The following is a 19646-nucleotide window of genomic DNA, read 5'->3' as shown; positions in this document are numbered from 1 at the left end:
CTCTGGTACCCATCTTTTAAGAACTTTTGCCAAGTATTTAATTCCCAAGAATTTTACCTGGTAATAAGAGCTAACACTTAACTAAAGTGGCACACACAATCCTTGAAACAATTCAGAAACATATTCTGAATGATTACTCCCATTTACGGATGAGGAAGCTAAGGTTCCTAGAGAATAAGTAGCTATTATTAATAGCTGTTTTTAGTAAGTGGCAGAGTGTGACTGCTGAAGCGTTGCTACTTTGATACCTAATTTAGTAGTAACAATTGGTTAGTATTGTACTAAATATGGTACAGTGAAGCTTTTAAAACTGTCTTACAGAACCATAAACTGTCCCTTTTTGAGAGAGATCATTGTCAATTATTTTTCCTTAACTGTAAATTCTAGACTACTTATTTTACCAGTCACCTTGCAAATTTTAATTTCAGACAAACTAGTGTGTTGGCTCTGGAATCAAACTGTTAGAGTTCAAATCCTGACTGTGCTATCTGTAGCTGTGGAACTTTGGACAAGTTCAAACCCTCTGCCTCATCTGTAAAATGAAGGTGATAATTGTACTTACCTTATAGGCTTGTTAGGATTAAACATTGAAAGCACTCAGTATTTGCTGTCTTTATTATAGCCAGTGGTTGGAGAGGTTTGAGAGGTTTGAGTATCAATCAGTTAACTGTTCATGGAACACTATCTGATATTGATATTAACCTTGTTGGAGAAATATATAACTCATTCTGTTGTCAAATTTTCTTTTTAGCTTTTAAGTGTCTGATATTTATTTACTGTTTTGATTACCAGGAATAATCTATTAATAGACTTGTGATTATAAGATTTAAACTGTAAGATCATCAACCAGACCAACCTCCATTTACAGTTGAGCCCAGAGCAATGAAATGGAGGCTTCATGGGAGAAAGACCTGGCAGTCTGCTTCAGTAAAGATTACAGCCTCAGAAAACCCTATGGGGCAGTTCTACCAGTCAGATGAGGTCGCTGTGAGTCAGAATCGACTCAGTGGCACCCAACAACAACAGCTTAAGAATGGATCTTGGTCAAACAGTATTCTTTTTATTATACTTTAGTCAGCTGCTATAAATTTAAAATCTTAAATGTATAATGAGGGTAGTTTAATTTCTACTTTATAAGGGAATCTTGGGTGGATGGTCTCTCATAATTTCAAGTTTCTTTATTTCATTTCCGTTAGTAATTCAGCCAAAAATTCATTTGCTTATTCTTTAAGTGATATACTATCCAAAATATAATCATTAATTTAATTTCAAGTATTTATTGAGCACTGTGTAGTTGCTTATAAAGGACGGAAAGATAACAATAAATGACTTTTTCCTCAAAGAGGTTATGGGCGATCAGGCCCTGTTATTTGTAGTTTCAGAAAAATTTTTTATTCGTGTTTTCGTCCTTTCTACCTTTTGCATGTCATATTCATCTTCTCAGTGGTATTTTTGTTTTCTTTACTTTTTAACATGGTTTTAAAAGCAGCCTCTACCACTTTTTCTGATAGACTGTTTTCTACTTTAATTGCTTTTCCGTGTCTTTATCTCATTTTTCCTAGTTTAGGGTTCTTTGGTTTGATTTTGGGACTTTTGCGTGTGTCTAATATTGTTGTCTTTGCTTTACCAAATTTGCTTTTAATATCATGGTTTCCCAGTTTCTTCTTAGTTTAATTTGGTATTTAGCCTTGATTGTTGCCTTTACACGTGCTTATACTCTTTTGTGTAGAAAAGTGAGGAACAATTTTATTCTTGTAAGAGTTAGCTGCTGCCTTTGTGGAATTCGTTTGGTTTTAGGTACCATATTAGTCAAAAGTACCTGTAACTTTGTCACTTGAAAAATAGCTCAATACTCCCTATGTTCACTTGGTTTCTAGGTCTATTCTGGATAGCAGGTTTTGTGAAGACATTTATTCTTTCTTGGACCTCAGATTTACCAGACATCTCATGGTATTTCTTTTTATATTATTTCTTTAATGGCTGACATTTATTCTCAGTGTATTTTGTGTATATCTTATTTGCTTGTTGGATGGCCAGTTTTGTGATTCACATATAAGATGTGAAAGCTTTGTAGTATTTGTTTGGATTGTGTTGAATTTACTTTTCTCCCTTTACATATACCTGTGTTATAAGCTCACATCTTTTCTGCTTACTATATATATTAGCTCCCCCCTCCCCCTTTTTTTAAGACACAGTGACCCTAATGAATATATGATTTTATTAAGTACCAGCTGGATTTTTAAGTAGGGTGAGCTTTCTGGCCATAGAGCTTTTTGGTATTAATGAATATAGTGACATATTTGTCATCTTATGGTCTAAATAGATACGCTCTCTTGTTATCTGACCTCTTGTGAGTAAATTCCTGGGATCTTCCCTATTGAATCAAATTCGGAGTCTAGCTCTGTTTTAGATGTGATGATGTATCTTTATCCTGGTGGTAAGATTCTGTGTTTTTAGAGCAATGCGTTTCTGGAGAAGATGCTGTTAGTTGTTTTTAAAGCACTTAATTGTGTAGGTTGACAACGCATTTGGGCTACAGTTTCATCCCAGGTGCTCTAATTCATTCCTTAGTCATTTGTAGAGTTCCTGTTACGTTCCAGGCACTGTGCAGGGTTGGATAGTAATCACACAAATATAACCATTGTCCAAGATAGGCAAGCCCTTCATGGCTATTTAGAAAGAGCTCAGTGTTTACTGATGATTGTATATTTGTAGGAAAGGACACGTTAGTAGATGCATACCCACACGGATTCTTTTAGATTGAAAATATTACTCCATTTACCTGAAAGAATACATGATAACTTGATTTCTGTTTTCCAGTTTCTGCCTCTAGTAAACAAGTGTACAGTTAAATATCTAAGAACATATACCTAACATATAAAACTTCAAATGAGCTTCACTTAAAGGTAAACTGAGCTGAAGAAAACTTCTGTTTAGATGCTACGAAAAGGAAGAGAATCTTTTAAAAATATTGCAGTAGTTACCTGTTGTTAGGTCCAAGTCTTCAGCATTTTAAGGAAATACAGAATGATGTAACATTTGAATAGAACAAACTTGCAGTTTTTGTACATTGCTTGCATTTTGCCATTTGGATATTTCATAGCTCTTTGCAGGCTAAAAATAAGGCTTTTATGAAGTAACTCTAATGTGGTCACAGGTATAGAAAAGAAGGTAGGGCAACTTTTCCTGTTTTTCACCTTGCTCTAATTGTCTTTGGGGGAGCATTTTAATTTAGTGGAGCAGTGTAAAAACATAGCAAGTAGAGAACCATAATTATTTTTAAAAGATATTAGCGGATTCTCTTTAAGTGAGAGCTGGAGTTTTTCTGTCCACGTATTTTTGTGATGAAATAAGAGCAACTTTTGATACGAATCTACCACTTATTGATTGCTAATTGTGTATAGCATTGTATGAAATGCTTTATGTTCATTATTTCATTTTTTTCTCAGAAATTCTGTGAAGATAAGTCCCATTTTTATAAACAATGAAACTAATGCTTAGAGAGGTTAAAATAACTTGCCTAGCTCACAGATCTTGAGTAAGTGGTGGAGGCAGGATATAAAGCTTATGCTTTTAACCTTTAGGTGCAATTGCCTACTATTGTATATTTTTATTATGACAACTTGTAATTTAATAGTTCTTTCTAGTTATACATGATTTAAAAGTAAAGGCAAGTTTTCTTTGAGTGTTTAAGCCACTATCATTACCTTATTGCCCTGTTTTAGTATTTTTCCCCCTATAAGGGACAGTTTTGACTGTTAGCTGTAGTTCATTTTATAAGATTATATCTATTTTCTTCCTAAGTTGTTCTTTATCGTTGTTGTAACCTGTTCACAACCAATACATATAGCAAGCGTTATTTAGCGAGTTTGGAGTCCCTGGCATGGCGCAAATGGTTAAGCACTCAACTACTAGCTGAAACCCACCCAGAGGTGCCTCCGAAGACAGGCCTGGTGATCTGCTGCTGAAAGACCACAGCCTTGAAAACCATATGGAGCAGTTCTATTCTGCACACGGGGTTGCCATGAATCAGAATTGACTTGACGACAACTCAAAACAACAATACAGTGCGTTTAAATTAGAAAAATTGTTGTTGGAGCTAAATATATTTTAGTTTCTATGTAAATTTATCTAAAAAACACTTCAGGTTTATTAGTTTTCTCTACTAACTAATTGTCAGTATTCAGGGGTGTTAACTCTAGTGAGTTAATACTAACTGAAGAAAAACCCCTCCAATGTAATTTATTTATGTAGTATGAAAAATGACAACCACTGTAAAACAATTGACTATTACAGATAGTTTTTTTTTCCATATACATGTATAAGTAGTAGAGTGGACTTTGGTTCATGTCTATATCTTAAGCTGAGGAAACTTATTCATCCTTTCTTGGTTTTGTGTTCCTCAGGGTGAAATGGAGATACCTACCACAGAGTTGCTCACAGCCGTACTTTTTTGCAGATAAACCATGCCTTCTACAGTTTGTTTGGCAGCTGCGCCCTTCCCCTGAGAGGTATTTTCATAAGCACACTATGCTAATTTTTGTTTTTACAGCAACATTTAGGAAGAGGAATGGCATGGCGGCACTTATGAAAATACCTCATTGGGGAGGGCGCTGTTGGCAAACAAACGTAGAAGGTGCATGTTATTTGCATAAAAATACAGTAAGTAGATCATGCATGTAAAAAGCTTAGTGTGGTACATAGTCTATAGTAAGTATTCAATAGTTGTTAGATAGTATATTGTTTGATCATTCAGTGAACCACGAAGGCTTGTTTTTGGATACTACTGCAATAAGACACTCCATTTTATCTTTCAAAACGAATAATAATTGTTGGTTCTTCACTAAGCAGTATGTCTTAGTAGTCCTTCATGTGGCATCCTAAATTCATTCCTTAAGGAAGACTATGATTCAGGAACTTCAGTAACTTTTCTTTTGATCACAGTCACATAACTTAATTCTAGAAAAAATAGAGGCTGCCTGAGACAATTATAATTTATATTGAGATTTTTAACAAAGAATGCTTTCTTATGTATTCTATTTATTGTTAATAGTTATAGTGTGGCTGTTGCTAGAAATATGAAGATGTTTCTTAACTGTTTTGTTCCTTTTTTTTTTAAAACAGGATTTGTGGATGCACTTAGATGTTTGCAATGAGCACTGTGGCTGGCATGCCCCAGTGTTTTGGATACCAATGCATAGGACTCCATAGTAATCGAATTTACCAGAGGCGAACGTCATGAGCATAGTCATCCCATTGGGGGTTGATACAGCAGAAACGTCATACTTGGAAATGGCTGCAGGCTCAGAGTAAGTATTTAAATTAAAAGTATTTTGGATAGGGAAAGTCAAATTACTTTAAACAATTATTTTAGCATAACCAAGTAGTGCTTAATTTATGTTTATATTTTTCCTCATTTTAAACTCTTGGCTGAAATAAAATGTCAGAAATTCAAAATTTCTTTAAAATTACTTTTATAAGTAACTGTTTTGAGCCAAAATGCCTTATCTTTTAAAAATTTTTTTGTCTTTGCCATTTGCTAATTGTTGGCATCATGAATCAAGATAGTAGGTTTTTCGTTTGTTTGTTTTTTTAATTGTAAAATATGTCATGATTATATTGGAAAAGTAATTTGGTTTTAAATTTGAATCTTGACTAACTTTTGAAAAAATGGTACAACTCATTTAAGCATGGGGCATAATTTTTTAAAATAAAGTTGAATTGAAAAACAATTCAAGCCACTTTTAAATGAGAGAAAAGGAGTATTTCCTTTTGGGGGTGATTGTTGATAACTTGCTTTTATGTGAATCATTTCTGACGGACTCAGTGAAAGGTTCTTACCTTTGCTCCAGACTATTTGGTCCAAGTGATTTATCTGGATGGATTTCATTATCTTTTGTTTTCGTATGACCAGCCACTTAACACTAAGTTATTGCTGTGAAGATAGTTTGCTTGTTTGTTTTTGGAAATTGCAAGGGGTTCAGGTGACAATGCTGGAAACTGAGGGATGGAAAGATTCGTATGTTTGTTCTCTGGTTCAGTATATTTGTGTATTATGCTTAATGGGATTCTCTGTCAACCAGAAAGCAGAACTTAATGGAATCTAATTTTTTTTTTAATTGATTCATTTAAGGATTCCTGACTCTCTGCTAGATGGAAAGCAGTAAAATGCTATTATTGCTCCTGCTGCCATTTCAAGGGGTCTAGAAGTGCTTTCACCACTCCTGCTTCTACCATTGGGAAGGACCCAGAGATGCTCTCTAATATTCTATATACTAATACTAATATCCTACAGTCTGTTTAACTGTATGAGTATTGTAATATAGTTGTAAAAAGCTTTTAACTTTTTTGCACTATGTGTAAGTAATTTTTTTTTGTATAGGTAATTTTTGTTGTAAAATAATAGATTCCCAAACAAAATACTCTTGTGACGGTTGAATGCCAGTCATCTTGCCTTCATCAAATAGGGATACTACTAAGGAAAGAAGGAAACCTGGAAGCAAGGTTTGAGAGGCAGAGGGATTCCAAGTCTAAAGTTCTAGTCTTTTTAACTTCATGAAAATCAAAGAGAAAAAAATAGCTACAAATAAACAAATGTGTTCTTCACAGTGTTGTTTATTTTTTTCCTAACTCTCCATTCCCCTTTCCCCCTCAGGCCTAGATAACCACTAATCTTTTATCTTGATGAATTTGCCTATTTTAGACATTTCATATGAGTGGGATCATACAATATTTGTACTTTGTGTCTGACTCATTTCACTCAGCATTATGTTTTCAGGGTTCATCCATGTGATGGCATGTATCAGAACTTCATTTCTCTTTATGGCTGTGGTGCAGTGGTTAAAGCGCTTGGCTGCTTACCAAAAGATTGGTGGTTCAAATACTCTAGCTGCTTTGCGGGAGAAAGGTGTGGCAGTCTGCTTCCGTAAAGATTTACAGCCTTGGAAATCCGATGGTGCAATTCTGTCCTGTCCTATAGGGTCGCTGTGAGTTGGAATTGACTTAGTGGCAGTGAGTTTGGTTTTTGGTATGTATATACCATTTTTTTAAAAAAAATCCATTCATCTGTCGATGAACATTTTTTCTATTGTGTTAAAATATATTTAACATAAAATTTGCAGCGTTAACCATTTTTAAGTGTACAATTCAGTGGCATTAATTATATTCATAATGTTGTACAACCATCACCATTTGTTTCCAAAGGTTTTTCATTACCCCAAACAGAAACTCTGTACTAGTTAAGCATCAGCTCCCCATTTCCCCATCCCCATTCCATTCCCCCTCTCCCTAGCCCTCTGTTCTTTCTTAGTATAAAGCATTTGATAGATGTAAATCCAAGTCTGACAGGAGTTCTAGGCATTTATTGGTAGTAATCAAACGTTCTTTGCTTCCTAAAAGTATTCACCCTGGCAGTCTTTTTTTTTTTTTTTCATTGTGGTAAACATATGTGTAACAGAACATTTACCATTTTGACATTCTTTACATGTACAGTTAAGTGACATTAACTTAGGTTTGACCTTATCCATTCTCATATTTTTCTGTCACCCTTAAAAGAAGCTCAGTGTCCCCTAGGCATTGAGTCTTTTTTTTAAAATTTCAATAGTGTTTTAAGTAATTAATACAGGATTTAATTTATGAAAATGTTATTTATATACTAGATAGGAATTTTTTTAGTGTACACGGTCAGCTACACCTTTGCCTTGTTTATATATATAGTATGTGTACCATAAGGCAACTCAAACAGAACTGAAACCACATATTAATTATACAGTTAAAGGGAATGAATAATACATTGAAGAAGGGCAGTAGAAGGTAGCATACCCTGCCTGTCTTTTTTTATTAAATACATTTTAAGAGTACGTCTGATTTATATCATAGAGTCAAATCTTTTTCTGGTACAGTTATCATCATTTTTATTATTGGAAAATGATTCACTTTTAGGCAGTTTACAGAATAACTACCTTTTAAGAAACACTCCTGGTTCAAGTACGGCTTTTTTCTTTTCCAGATACAGGTGTATGTCCCTTAGGCATAGTTTTCTCCCATTAAGTGAATACAGAAAGTGTAGTTGGTGTTGATTTTATTACGGCACAACCATCAGAATTTTGTAGTTTAATTTTCAAACTTTTAAATGATCTTTTTTAGTATAAAACCTAAAGGCTTAAGAAGACCCTTAAGTCACAGTTTTCCTTCTCCCCACAGAAACATAAAACTTCTGAAACTAACAACTTTGATATTTATGATTAATGGGTTGCTTCCTTTTTTAAATGCATAGTCAAAAGATACTATAGTTGCAAAAGATGCAGATTTATCTCCTGTAAAGCTATAATTATGTCAGAGTACAAAGTTTAAAAAAAAAAGGAGAGAATTACATTTTATTGAACTCACGTGGCTACATGAAGGAGCCCTGGTGGTGCAGTGGCTAAACCACTTGGCTGCTAACCGAAATATTTGCAGTTTGAACCCACTAGCCGCTCTGTGGGAGAAAGCTGTGGCAGTCTGCTTCTGTAACAGTTTACAGCCTTGAAAACCCTATGGGACAGTTCTGCTCTATCTGATAAGGTTGCTGTGAGTTGGAATCAACTTGACAGTGGGTTTGGTTTGTTTTTTTATGTGGCTATATAATGTCGTTGGTTATGTATTTTTTTTAAAAAATATATTGAATTCATGTACTGGACTAAATTAATACTCACTTCTAAGACTGTAAAAGAGAACTTTTTAGATGATTTAGAGTTTATCTAGTCTACGTGTAGCGTTTTATAGATAGGAAATTGAAGGTCTAGTTCAGGATATCTGAGGAAAAGGTTTGCTAAACGCTGGCTCAGTATTTCCATTCCCAGTAACATTTGCTTTTAGATTACTCTATTTATAAAATAAAACTCGTTATTCCCACCAAGTCCAGCTCATTTTTGTTAACGTATTTCTTTTTTTTCTCATCACGAACTTTTGCTCATCTTGAGTTTGTTTTGCATTTCCTTCAGGGTAGGATCATCTTGTATTTTATTTCTTCCCTTTCCCGCATTACCTTGCCTAGAGTTGAAGCTCCCTAAATGTTTGAACTAAAAATAATAGTTTTAAAGTACTTTAGAAATAACTGATTAGTGAGGATTGATAAACTGTAAGTTAGAGATATCAGATTTAGTAAGAAGAATAAAATTTTGTTCCATTAGCCTAAGTTCCTTAAAGCAATTGTATGCATTTCACAGTCAGATTTAATGGAAGTTGTCTTATTTAAAAAGAACTTTTTGACTATATGTATATAACATTAACAAAGACTAATACCTAGACATTGGTAAACAGAAACAGTTGGAGCCAACTGCTATAGTGGAAACTCTCCAAGGTACTCTAAAAATAGTATATTATTCACTCATGAATCTTAGGAGTAAGAATTTATCTGCATAGTGTTTGTCCCTAGATTTGAAAAATACTAATCATAATACATAGATTAACATAGTGACTGACTGATTTTCTCACTAGCGCCTGGCATAGTCCATGGTACAAAAAAACAAAAAGGTGAAAAAGCAAAAATATGTTTTAAGGGAAAATTGAGCTAGATATAAATATGATTTTTAAACCTGATTAGCAAAATGATCATCACTGTAATAATCAGAGGAGCCCTGGTGGCGCAGTGGTTAAGAGTTCAGCTGCTAATCAAAAGGTTGGCAGTTTGAATCCACCAGTCTTGGAAACCCTATGAGGCAGTTCTCCTCTGCCCTGTAGGGTCTCTATGAGTTGGAGTCGACAGCAGTGGGTTTTGGAAGTAATCAGGAGACAACAAATTTTTACCAGGAAGCTATATCTATAGTTTTTTGATGAACTGCATGTCCATAAATGTAGGCTACTACTAGAAGTAGACTTCTTACTTAGTTTAATTTTTTATGACAAGATGGACAATCCAAGATGAAGCACTTTTTTTTTTTTAAAAATTGTATGTTAGGTGAAAGTTTACAACTCAAGTTAATTTCTCATACAAAAATTTAGACACTTTTTTTTTCTTGTGCTTTAAGTGAAAGTTTACAATTCAGGTTAGTCTCTCATATAAAAATTATGCATACATTTTTATGTGACCCTAGTTGCTCTCCCTATACTGTGACAGCACACTCCTCCTTTCTACCCCGGATTTCCCGTGTCCATTCAGCCAGCTCCTGACCCTCTCTGCCTTCTCATCTCACCTCTGGACAGGAGCTGCCCATTTAGTCTCATGTATCTACTTGAGCTAAGAAGCACATTCTTTATGAGTATAATTTTATGTCGCATAGTCCAGTCTAATCTTTGTCTGAAGAGTTGGCTTCGGGAATGGTTTTAGTTTTGGGCTAACGGAGTCTGGGGAGCATGTCTTCCGGGGTCCCTCCAGTCTCAAACCACTAAGTCTGGTCTTTTTACTAGAATTTGAGTTCTGCACCCCACTTTTCTCCTGCTCAGTCAGGGAATCTTCTGTTGTGTTCCCTGTCAAGATGGTAGGTGTGACACCGTCTAGTTCTTCTGACCTCAGGCTGATGCTGTCTCTGGTTTATGTGGCCGTTTCTGTCTCTTGGGTCAATACTTTCCTTGTGTCTCTGGTGTTACTCATTCTCCTTTGCTCCAGGTGGGTTGGGACCAATTGATGGATCTTAGATGGCCGCTCGCTAGCTTTTAAGACTCCAGACACCACTCACCAAAGTGGGATGCAGAACATTTTCTTAATAAACTTTGTTATGCCAGTTGACTTAGATGTCCCCTGAAACCATGGTCCCCAGACCCCCGCCCTGGCTACTCTGTCCTTTGAGGTGTTTCGTTGTATTCAGGAAACTTCTTAGCTTTGGTTTAGTCCGGTTGAAAATTTATACACATATTATTTTATAACATTAATTGCAATCCCCACAATGTGACAGCATACTCCGCTTTTCTACCCCAGGTTCCCTGTGTCCATTCAAACAGTTCCTGTCCCTTCCTGCCTTCTCATCCTGTCCCTGGATAGGAGCCGCGCGTTTGGTCTCATGTATCTGATTGAACTAAGAAGCACATTCCTCACCTGTATTATTTTTTGTTTTATAGTCATGTCTAATCTTTGTCTGAAGAGTGGGCTTTGGGAATGGTTTCAGTTCTAGGTTAACAGTATATCTGGGGGTGGGGGCATAGTTTTGGGGGTTCCCCCAGTCTCGGTCAGACCATTAAGTCTGGTCTTTTTAAGTGAATTTGGGTTCTGCTCCATGCTTTTCTCCTGCTCTGTCCGGGACTCTCTTTTGTGTTCCCTGTCAGGTCGGTCATTGGTGGTAGCCAGGCAGCACCTAGTTCTTCTGGTCTCAGGCTGCTGGAGTCTCTGGTTCATGTGATCCTTTAGTCTCTTGGGCTAATATTTTCCTTGTGTCTTTGTTGTTCTTCATTCTCCTTTGCTGCAAGTGGGATGGGACCAGTTGATGCATCTTAGATGGCCATTCACAAACTTTTAAGACCCCAGACGCCACTCATCAAAGTGAGATGCAGAACATTTTCTTAATAAACTTTGTTATGCCAATCGACCTACATATCCCCCGAAACTATGGGCCCCAGCCCCAGCTACTCTGTCCCTCAAAATGTTTGGATGTGTCCAGGAAACTTCTTAGCTTTTGAGATGAGGCACCTTTTGAATCATCATTTATAAGCATTGACTGTGAGGAGAACGTTTTGCTAGAGGTTAGGGTTACAGAGGTGAAGTATAAAATTTTATCCCTATTCTTAAGGAAATTATAATCAGTTGGAAAGTCAAAACTCTAGACCAGCAGTGTCCAATAGAAATAAAATGTGAGCTATGTGTGTAATTTTAAATTTTTTAGTAGCCACATTAAAAAGGTTTAAAAAAAAGTGAAATTAATTTTTGTTAATTTACTAAACTGAATATCTAAAATGTTATCATTTTAACAGATAATATAAAAATTATTAATGAGATATTTTATGTTCCTTTTTTAATACTAGTAAGTTTGAAATCTGGTATGTATTTTACATTTGCAGAATATTTCTGACAGACTAGCCACACTTTTAAGTGCTCAGGAGCACATGTGGCTGTTGGCTATTGTATTGAACAGGGCAGCTCTAGACTAGATAACAAGGTGGTTGGATCTGAGAGGAGAAGAGAACAGTATAGCCTAAGCTAGTTACAAAAGCTGTAAAAGTGAAATCATAAAAATCTATCACTTTTTGAGGAAGAAAGATAAGGATATAGCTATGAGGTAGATATTATCATACTATATTTATAGATGAGGAAACTAAAGTCACAGAGCGAGTAAGTAGCAGAGGCAGAATGTAATGACGTGTTGATTTTAGGCCTTTTCAATCATATCACCTTTACTAATATTACTACAAAGAATAACTTATATAACTACTTTGTTTTGCTATATGGTTTGTGCAACTAGTAGCTTCGGTTCTAGCAGTATTAAATTCAGTGTAATAAATAACTATGCAACAAAATCCTTGGGTGGGGCAAATGATTAAGCTCCTGGCTACTAATCAAAGGATTGACCATTGGAACCACCCAGAGGCACCTCAGAAGAAGGGTGTGGGGATCTGCTTCAGAAAGGTCACAGCCTTGAAAACTCTATGGAACACATCTCTACTCTGCAACATGTGGGGTCGCCATGAATCAGAACTGACTCAATGGCATCTAGGGAAAAAAAAGTATACAACAAAGGCTCTCTTAGGTCCTTGCTGAAGGATAAGAAAAACTCTGTTATCACTAGACAGAAAAGTTGAGCCAGAGTTTAACTGTTTAGAATTACATGTTTTTATCCTAATAAATCTTACCTCTTCTATTCCTTTTTTATTTTTTATACCTCTGGCACCCAACCATCTGAATTCCTCAACTGGTCACATGAGCAAAAAAAGATAGGAAATCCTTCTGGGCCTAGAAAGGAGGAAGATATATAAATGAGGAGTGTTAAATTTCTCCTTTCTCTAGCTTTTATTTTTTTTTTTAAATTAAGAAAAGCCAAGTTAATTTTCTTTCTTAAAGACTAGGAATATGATTGCTTACAAAATATTTCTTTTTATATTGTCATTATCACCACATATTTCTCAGTACCATTAGAAATCATTATAATGAGTTTTTATATAGTTATGTGTATTTTTGGATGAGGTGAACAAATTAGTAAAATGTGACATGTGTAAGGTAGAGGTGAATTATTTTGGAGGGGGGCTCCTAGCACTATGCCTGGCACATGGTAAATGCTGAATAAATGTTTGTTGACTGAGAATACTGAAGATAGATACTTGGGTTCTTTCGTGTCCCACTAACACTCTATTGTTAATTGCCATTGAGTGGGCTCCAACTTATGGCCACCCCATGCACAACAGAACGAAACATTGTCTGCTTCTGTGCCATCTCCGCGATTGTTGGTATGCTTGAGTCCAGTGTTGTGGTCGGTCACTGTATATTTTGATTGCCTCTCAACCTGAGGGGCTCATCTTTCAGAACTATGTCGGACAATATTCTGTTGAGATCCATAAAACTTTTATTGGCTAATTTTTAAAAGTAGCTCTCCAGGCCTTTCTTCCTAGTCTGTCTTAGTCTGGAAGCTCCACTGAAACCTGTTCAGAATGGGTGACCCTGCTGGTATTTGAAATGCCAGTGTCATAGCTTCCAGCATCATAGCAACATGCAAGCCACCATCGTACAACACACTGACAGACAGATGGTAGACCAACACTCTAGTGAGCCCTTAATCAAGTCACGTAATTATTCTAGACTTCAGTATCTTCATTTGAAAAAGAGGACTTGAAGTATTGACTCCAAATTTCTAAGATTCAGTAAAATTTTACTACCTGTGTTTTGCTAAAGTATTTGCTGTTATTTCAGAGTCACTAGAGCCACCTGCTGACAGGATTCATTAAATTTGTTGAATTTCAGTTTGTGTAATTGAAGATACTAAATGTTTTGTGTATAATGAAATGTTTTCAATAGCTTTTTACTTGTTTATTTTTTACTAGTGCTTAATATTTTTGTGTCTGATTTCTTTACCCTTGATCTACCACTATCAAGAAACTGGTATTTCCTGCTGCTTTTTAGTGGGCATTGATTTTTTTTTATTCTAGTTTGGAAGTGCTTTCATTTAAATGTGATTTTTAGTTTAATATTCAAAATCCTGTTTTAAAGTACTGTCCTAGCATTGTTTAGAACTGTTCTTTGTACTGTTTTTCATTTGTTTCATACTTAATCATAAACAATTTTTTCTTGTTTTTTTCACTTGTGGTACTGCATATGGAGCTGTGTTTATCCATAAAACTATGTACAGCATAGTGTTAATTAAGCAACTCTCTTACTTTGAGTGAGGTATTTTGTGTATAGTACCTCTTAATCATCCTAGCAAAAACTCAAGTAGTATTATCCTATTTTATAAAAGAAATGTAGCTGAAGGAGGTTCACAAATTTACGTAGGACCACATAATCAGTAAAAAGCAGAGTTGGAGTTGAACCCAGGGTTGCTTGTCTCTAGATCCATGATGCCACATAGGTCAGAGAGCTGGCTTTTGTTAAATGAAGTTAAAATGCCACATGTGATAAACTGAGGACCTTAATTGTCACACCAAAACTGCTCTCAGTTTTTTAATTTCTTGTATTGAAGTTTGTGTAATTTTAATATATCTTTTTTAAAATAATAGCAGGTTATAAGAGGTAATAAAGAAATGGAGAAGTTTTGAAGGATTATATTGAGAACTCATGGAGATCTTTTACATCTATTAGTGCAAAAATTAGGGAGGCAACCCATTCATGTCGTGTTACTGATACCCAGAGTATATTACTGAATGTTGTAACATTGAAAGGAAAATTAGAAGTTTCACCTAAAACACAGGTATGAACTCTCTCATTAAAACTCAGCTATATTTTGAAGGTTTATATACAGCGAATTAAATTTTTGATGAGGAAGAAGGAAATTGTAAAAGTCCAGTAAAGTGTAAAAGTCTAATTTCTGAGGAATCAAACCTAATTTATTCAGTCATTCTAAATTGTTCTCTTGATTAATTCTTGAACCGTCTATCAGTTTTATCTGTGCCACTCATTCCTACAATTCCTTGGGCACTGCCTAAAATGTAGACCCATCTTTTTTTTTTTTCTTTTTATTGTGCTTTAAGTGAAAGTTTCCAGTTCAAGTCAGTTTCTCATACAAAAATTTATACATACATTGCTATGTGACCCTAGCTGCTCTCCCTATAATGTGATAGCACACTCCTCCTTTCCACCCTGGATTTCCCGTGTACATTCAACCAGTTCCTGTCCCGTTTTGCCTTCTCATCTCACCTCCGGACAGGAGCTGCCTGTTTAGTCCCGTGTATCTACTTGAGCTAAGAAGCACTGAACTCAATTAAGTATCAGATGAAAAAAATAGTGGTTAATGCTCCTTATGTTTTATGCCTAATAGCAGTTAATGTAGGTAACCACCAAGGCTGGTTGGTCCTGCACTTGATAGTTGAAGGAATTCATGGGTACAATTGTAGAATTATGAGTTGTAATAGAAAGTTGTGGTTCAGTGGTAGAATTCTTGCCTTCCATATGGAATATCTGGGTTCAATTCCTGCCCAGTGCACCTCATGTGCAGCCACCACCCATCTGTCAGTGGAGGCTTGCCTGTTGGGTTGATCATGAACAGGTTTCAGTGGAGTGTCCACACTAAGATAGACTAGGAAGAAAGGCCTGGCGATCTGAAAATAGTCAGTGAAGACCCTATGGATCACAGGTGTCCATCTGCAAAGAATTATGGGGATGGTGCAGAACCGGGCAGGGCTTTCTTCTGTTGTGCCTGAGGTCGCCGTTAATCGGGGTGACTCAATGGCAGCTAACAACAACAGCAAAATTAGCAAGCTATACATTTTAATATCCTTCCCTTAAATAAAAAGGGTACTTATTTTGGACTCCGGGAACCATGCACTCCTGAGGATCACTCTCAAACTATACAGGGTATTAAGTGCTTTTCAGTGAAGGGTTGAATTGAGCAAAGGTAACTTATTTGTAAGTGGGGAATGGGGGAAGGAGTCTTGGAGAGGTAACACTTTTTACATGGCTCTCATCAGATCAGGGCTTCTGCTCAACCTGCTGAATCTAGGAGAATTATTTACAGATTTCCTCAGACTCACATTTGAAGTACTTAGCTTTATCGCAGCATACTGCTATTATGATCACATCATTACTTTGCTTGGGAGGAAAAACATTTAGTGGCTCTGATTGTTTTTTTTTTTTTTTTCAGGATAAGTATCATGTTCCTATCTTGGTACCCAGGAGCCCTAGTGGCACACAGGTTAAGCACTTGTCTGCTAATTGAAAGGTTGTTGGTTCGAATCCACCCAGTGGTTCCTCAGGAGAAAAACCTAACAATGTGTTCCCATAATGATTACAGCTTAGAAAACCCTAGGGGGCAGTTCTGATCTATCACATTGGATCGCTATGAGTCGAAAATCGACTTGACAGCACCTGAGGACAGTAGATTGGTACCCAAGATCCTTCTTGAACTAGTTCTTGCCTAGCTATCTGTCCTCATTTCTGGCCTCTCATACCTTTAACTCCATCTGCTCTGAAATTTAGCAGTTCTTTATAATTGTGTGCTTCTTAACCTTCAGCAAATATAAGATGGAAGGTGCTTTTTAAAATGTATATTTGGAGCCTGATCTTTAGATTCATTAGGTTTAAGTGGCACTATAAAAAACAATTGTAATGTGCATTACAGGTGATTGTGATACTGGTGGGCTGTAGATCACCCTTTGGGAAACATGTTTAAATGTGTCATGCTCTTGATATCTCTGATGCATTGTGTGCCTTCTGCCTGGAATACCTTCTCTCACCTTTTCCATCACTGTATTTCTTGGTCTTGTTAACTTAGCATTCTTTAAAACTTGTTTTAATGTGACTACTATTATGAAGCCTTCTGTGCATACCTCTGATACTATAATCATTGATATACTTGTTTGCCCCATAAGTCAGTTTCTAGAGAAGGGCCACTTTTTTTATTATTTCCATTATCTGGTACAGTGTCTCAATGTCTTGCAATTAATGTGTGCTTAAATGTTTATTGAATGAAAGGAAACTATATTATTGTAAGTTCCTTGAAGACAGAGATAGTATCTTTGTATCTCTCACAAACCCCGGCAAACATTAGGCTCTCAATATTTGTTTAATTGATGTTAGTCAAACTGGGGTCTATGGATGTAGCCCCCAGGAGGTTTTATGAGGTCTCTGAAGATTTTAAAGATTGCTATTTTTATTTTGAACTAGGAAAATCAATTGAGCATATTTGGAATCATCCTGGATGACTACCACTTTATACCTAGTAATGCCATGAAATTTCATGAATTTATATTTGATGGTATTGGTACACAGATCACCTAAAAACATAGTTTAACATAATATTTCTCTAAATCTATAAGAAAACTCTCCTCTATTAAAGGGAGTTTGTATGTTATTTAATTTTGAGAAATTAAAATGAATACTTTCTTGAAGTCTTAACTAACATCTTTGTACTTCCCTGAAGACTTCCCGTGCCATGTTTTCCTTTCTCTTTGCATATGCATAGAGTATTGTTTTTGTCATTACTGCTTTTTTTTAAAATTTTTTTTTGTATAGATGATATACCTGGTACAAAATTCAAATGTTCAAAATCTTGCCTATCTTTCAGAAGCCTTCTCATCTTCAGTGAAACCTTATGTTTTTTCTTATCCTTCCTGTCACTCAAGTAGATGTGTTCTTCTTTTGAACTCCCTAGAGTCTAGAACTTTAACCTTTTGCAACTCCTATAAGGAGATATTTTTAGATTCAACTAAATATTTAGACACAAAAGACTGCCATAGTTGGCATCAGCCTACATGGTATGTAGGACAGGAGCCATTAGTTGGCACTAGTCTTCATGGTATATAGGACAGGAGCCACGGCTTACGGCTTGCCAGAGGTTTGCATCCAGTGTTCCTGTTCTGTGGGAGACCATACAGGAGTACAGTCAGCCATCCAGGAGCTATTTCTTTGGCCTCTCAGATGACAGCTCAGGTGTCAGGGAGACAAAATCCATATTGGGTGGGTGTGAGGGTCTCCCTGACTTAGAAACCTCATGTCCCTTAGAAGCCAGTATTTCTTATAACAGTTGTATAGGTAGAGCTTTAAGGGACATGGGAGTCAATCGCCATATTTGTTAATGTACCTAGCGGTATAGTTGACAAATTAGCTTATCAGGTTTTTAAGGGAACAGAGCCAGAAAGTTAAAGACCAAATTCTTTTACCGAAGGGGAAGATGTTTTGTTTAGATTTACCTATACCTTTCTATGGCATTTACTCTTATTTTTGCCTCGTTTGGCAGTTTTTGTGTACCTGTTTGTTCTTGCTGCCCCTTCCCCAAAGATCAGAAACTCTATGAGGGATGTAAGTATATGTTATATATCTTTTTATATCCTGTCTGGAATCTAACAAGGTACCTTAAACACATTGTGAACATCATTGTAGAACTATTTGTTGAATTACAGTTTATGTGCTCTTTTGATTGTAAGGTAAATCTTAGAAAAACTTAGAAAAAATTCTATGAGTAGGACTTAACCATAGGTGGAAACAAAATGTAGGCATGAACACTCTGGATGAAGTGATACAAACAGTGGGGTCCTCCTCCAGCATTTCTAGGATTGTTCTTGTTTTAATGCCTGTGTGATTTCTTTGGAATAGGGACTGTGTAATGACATTCTTCCATGTACTGAAAGCTTATTCTAATGGTGATAAAATATAGATTATGATTCAACAGAAAATGGCAAATGTTTCACTATGGGCAGAGACAGAAATATTAAGCTAATTTCTTGACTTTGATATAGTAAGCTGCTATGTCAGGAGAATCCAGTAAAATGGTGATCATCATAAGATCATTATCACCTTTTAAAGAAGTATAATATACTCATGGCTAGAGTACCCTGCCTTTCTGCCACATCTTAGTGAAGAAATAAATAGATCTGAAGAAAGTTGAATTGTTACCATGGCTTAAGGGGCTCTCTTATGAAGATGGTCTAGTAAGATTAGGAAACATGTATCTGGAAACATGGTAATTCAGTGAAGGTATGAGTGAACCCATCTGTATATGGGTACGTTCTTAGATATTCATTTGACATTGAAACATGAAAACTAGGGAGCATCTTTAGAGTTTTAAAGAGGAAAATGAAAGATAAGTATTCCTTTGCAACGGTTTTGAATAAGACAGTCACTTCTCTCCGAGGAGCTCACATACTGCTCTTGGTTCAAGATACTGGATAGGAGATTGCGTGAACAGTGAGTCTAATGCATTATGTCAGATTTTACATTAATGTACACAAACCTTACATTAGTTTGAACTGGTACACAGTAAGTAAGTCTGAGTCTTGCATGGAAACATAGTGTTTCACTTTCTTCTGTACTTCTGTATTTAAATTTTATACAACAAGCATGTATTAATTTTAAAATTAAGAAACAGATGCCTTTTAAAGGAATAAGTAAATTTACTACAACAGCATAGACATTAGGTGAATATTGGTTTTCAGAATATTCCGAACATTTTGGAGACTTTTTTTTTTTTATAATCTCCTCTAGAACCATTTAATGACCTCACTTTGTGCTTCATTTCTTTGCTGATTTTGGCACAGTGGGTGCCACAGCAGCCACTAGAGCAATTGAGACTTTGTGCAGGTGTGAGAAGAGGGTGGGTGGG

General features: G+C 35.9%; 1 protein-coding gene across 10 annotated transcripts in view; it reads left to right on the top strand.

Moving 5' to 3' along the window:
* Positions 1-19646, top strand: part of KMT2E (lysine methyltransferase 2E (inactive)) — an 87216-nt gene that overhangs the window by 19791 nt on the left and 47779 nt on the right. For 2 of the 10 annotated variants that reach the window (XM_004382614.3, XM_023737071.1), the window contains exons 2-3: positions 1878-1950; positions 5125-5309. In XM_004382614.3, the coding sequence (XP_004382671.1) occupies positions 5239-5309 (71 nt within the window). In that variant the 5' untranslated portion in view covers positions 1878-1950; positions 5125-5238. Of the gene's footprint in view, positions 1-428; positions 4068-4406; positions 4663-5124; positions 5310-19646 lie in introns of those variants that run through there. The other 8 variants (XM_023737072.1, XM_023737067.1, XM_023737070.1 and 5 more) reach the window with 7 other exon arrangements.

This window comes from Trichechus manatus, unplaced genomic scaffold, assembly GCF_000243295.1.
Source record: "Trichechus manatus latirostris isolate Lorelei unplaced genomic scaffold, TriManLat1.0 scaffold00096, whole genome shotgun sequence".
Lineage (NCBI taxonomy): Eukaryota > Metazoa > Chordata > Mammalia > Sirenia > Trichechidae > Trichechus > Trichechus manatus.
This window is presented reverse-complemented; position numbering and strand designations above follow the sequence as displayed.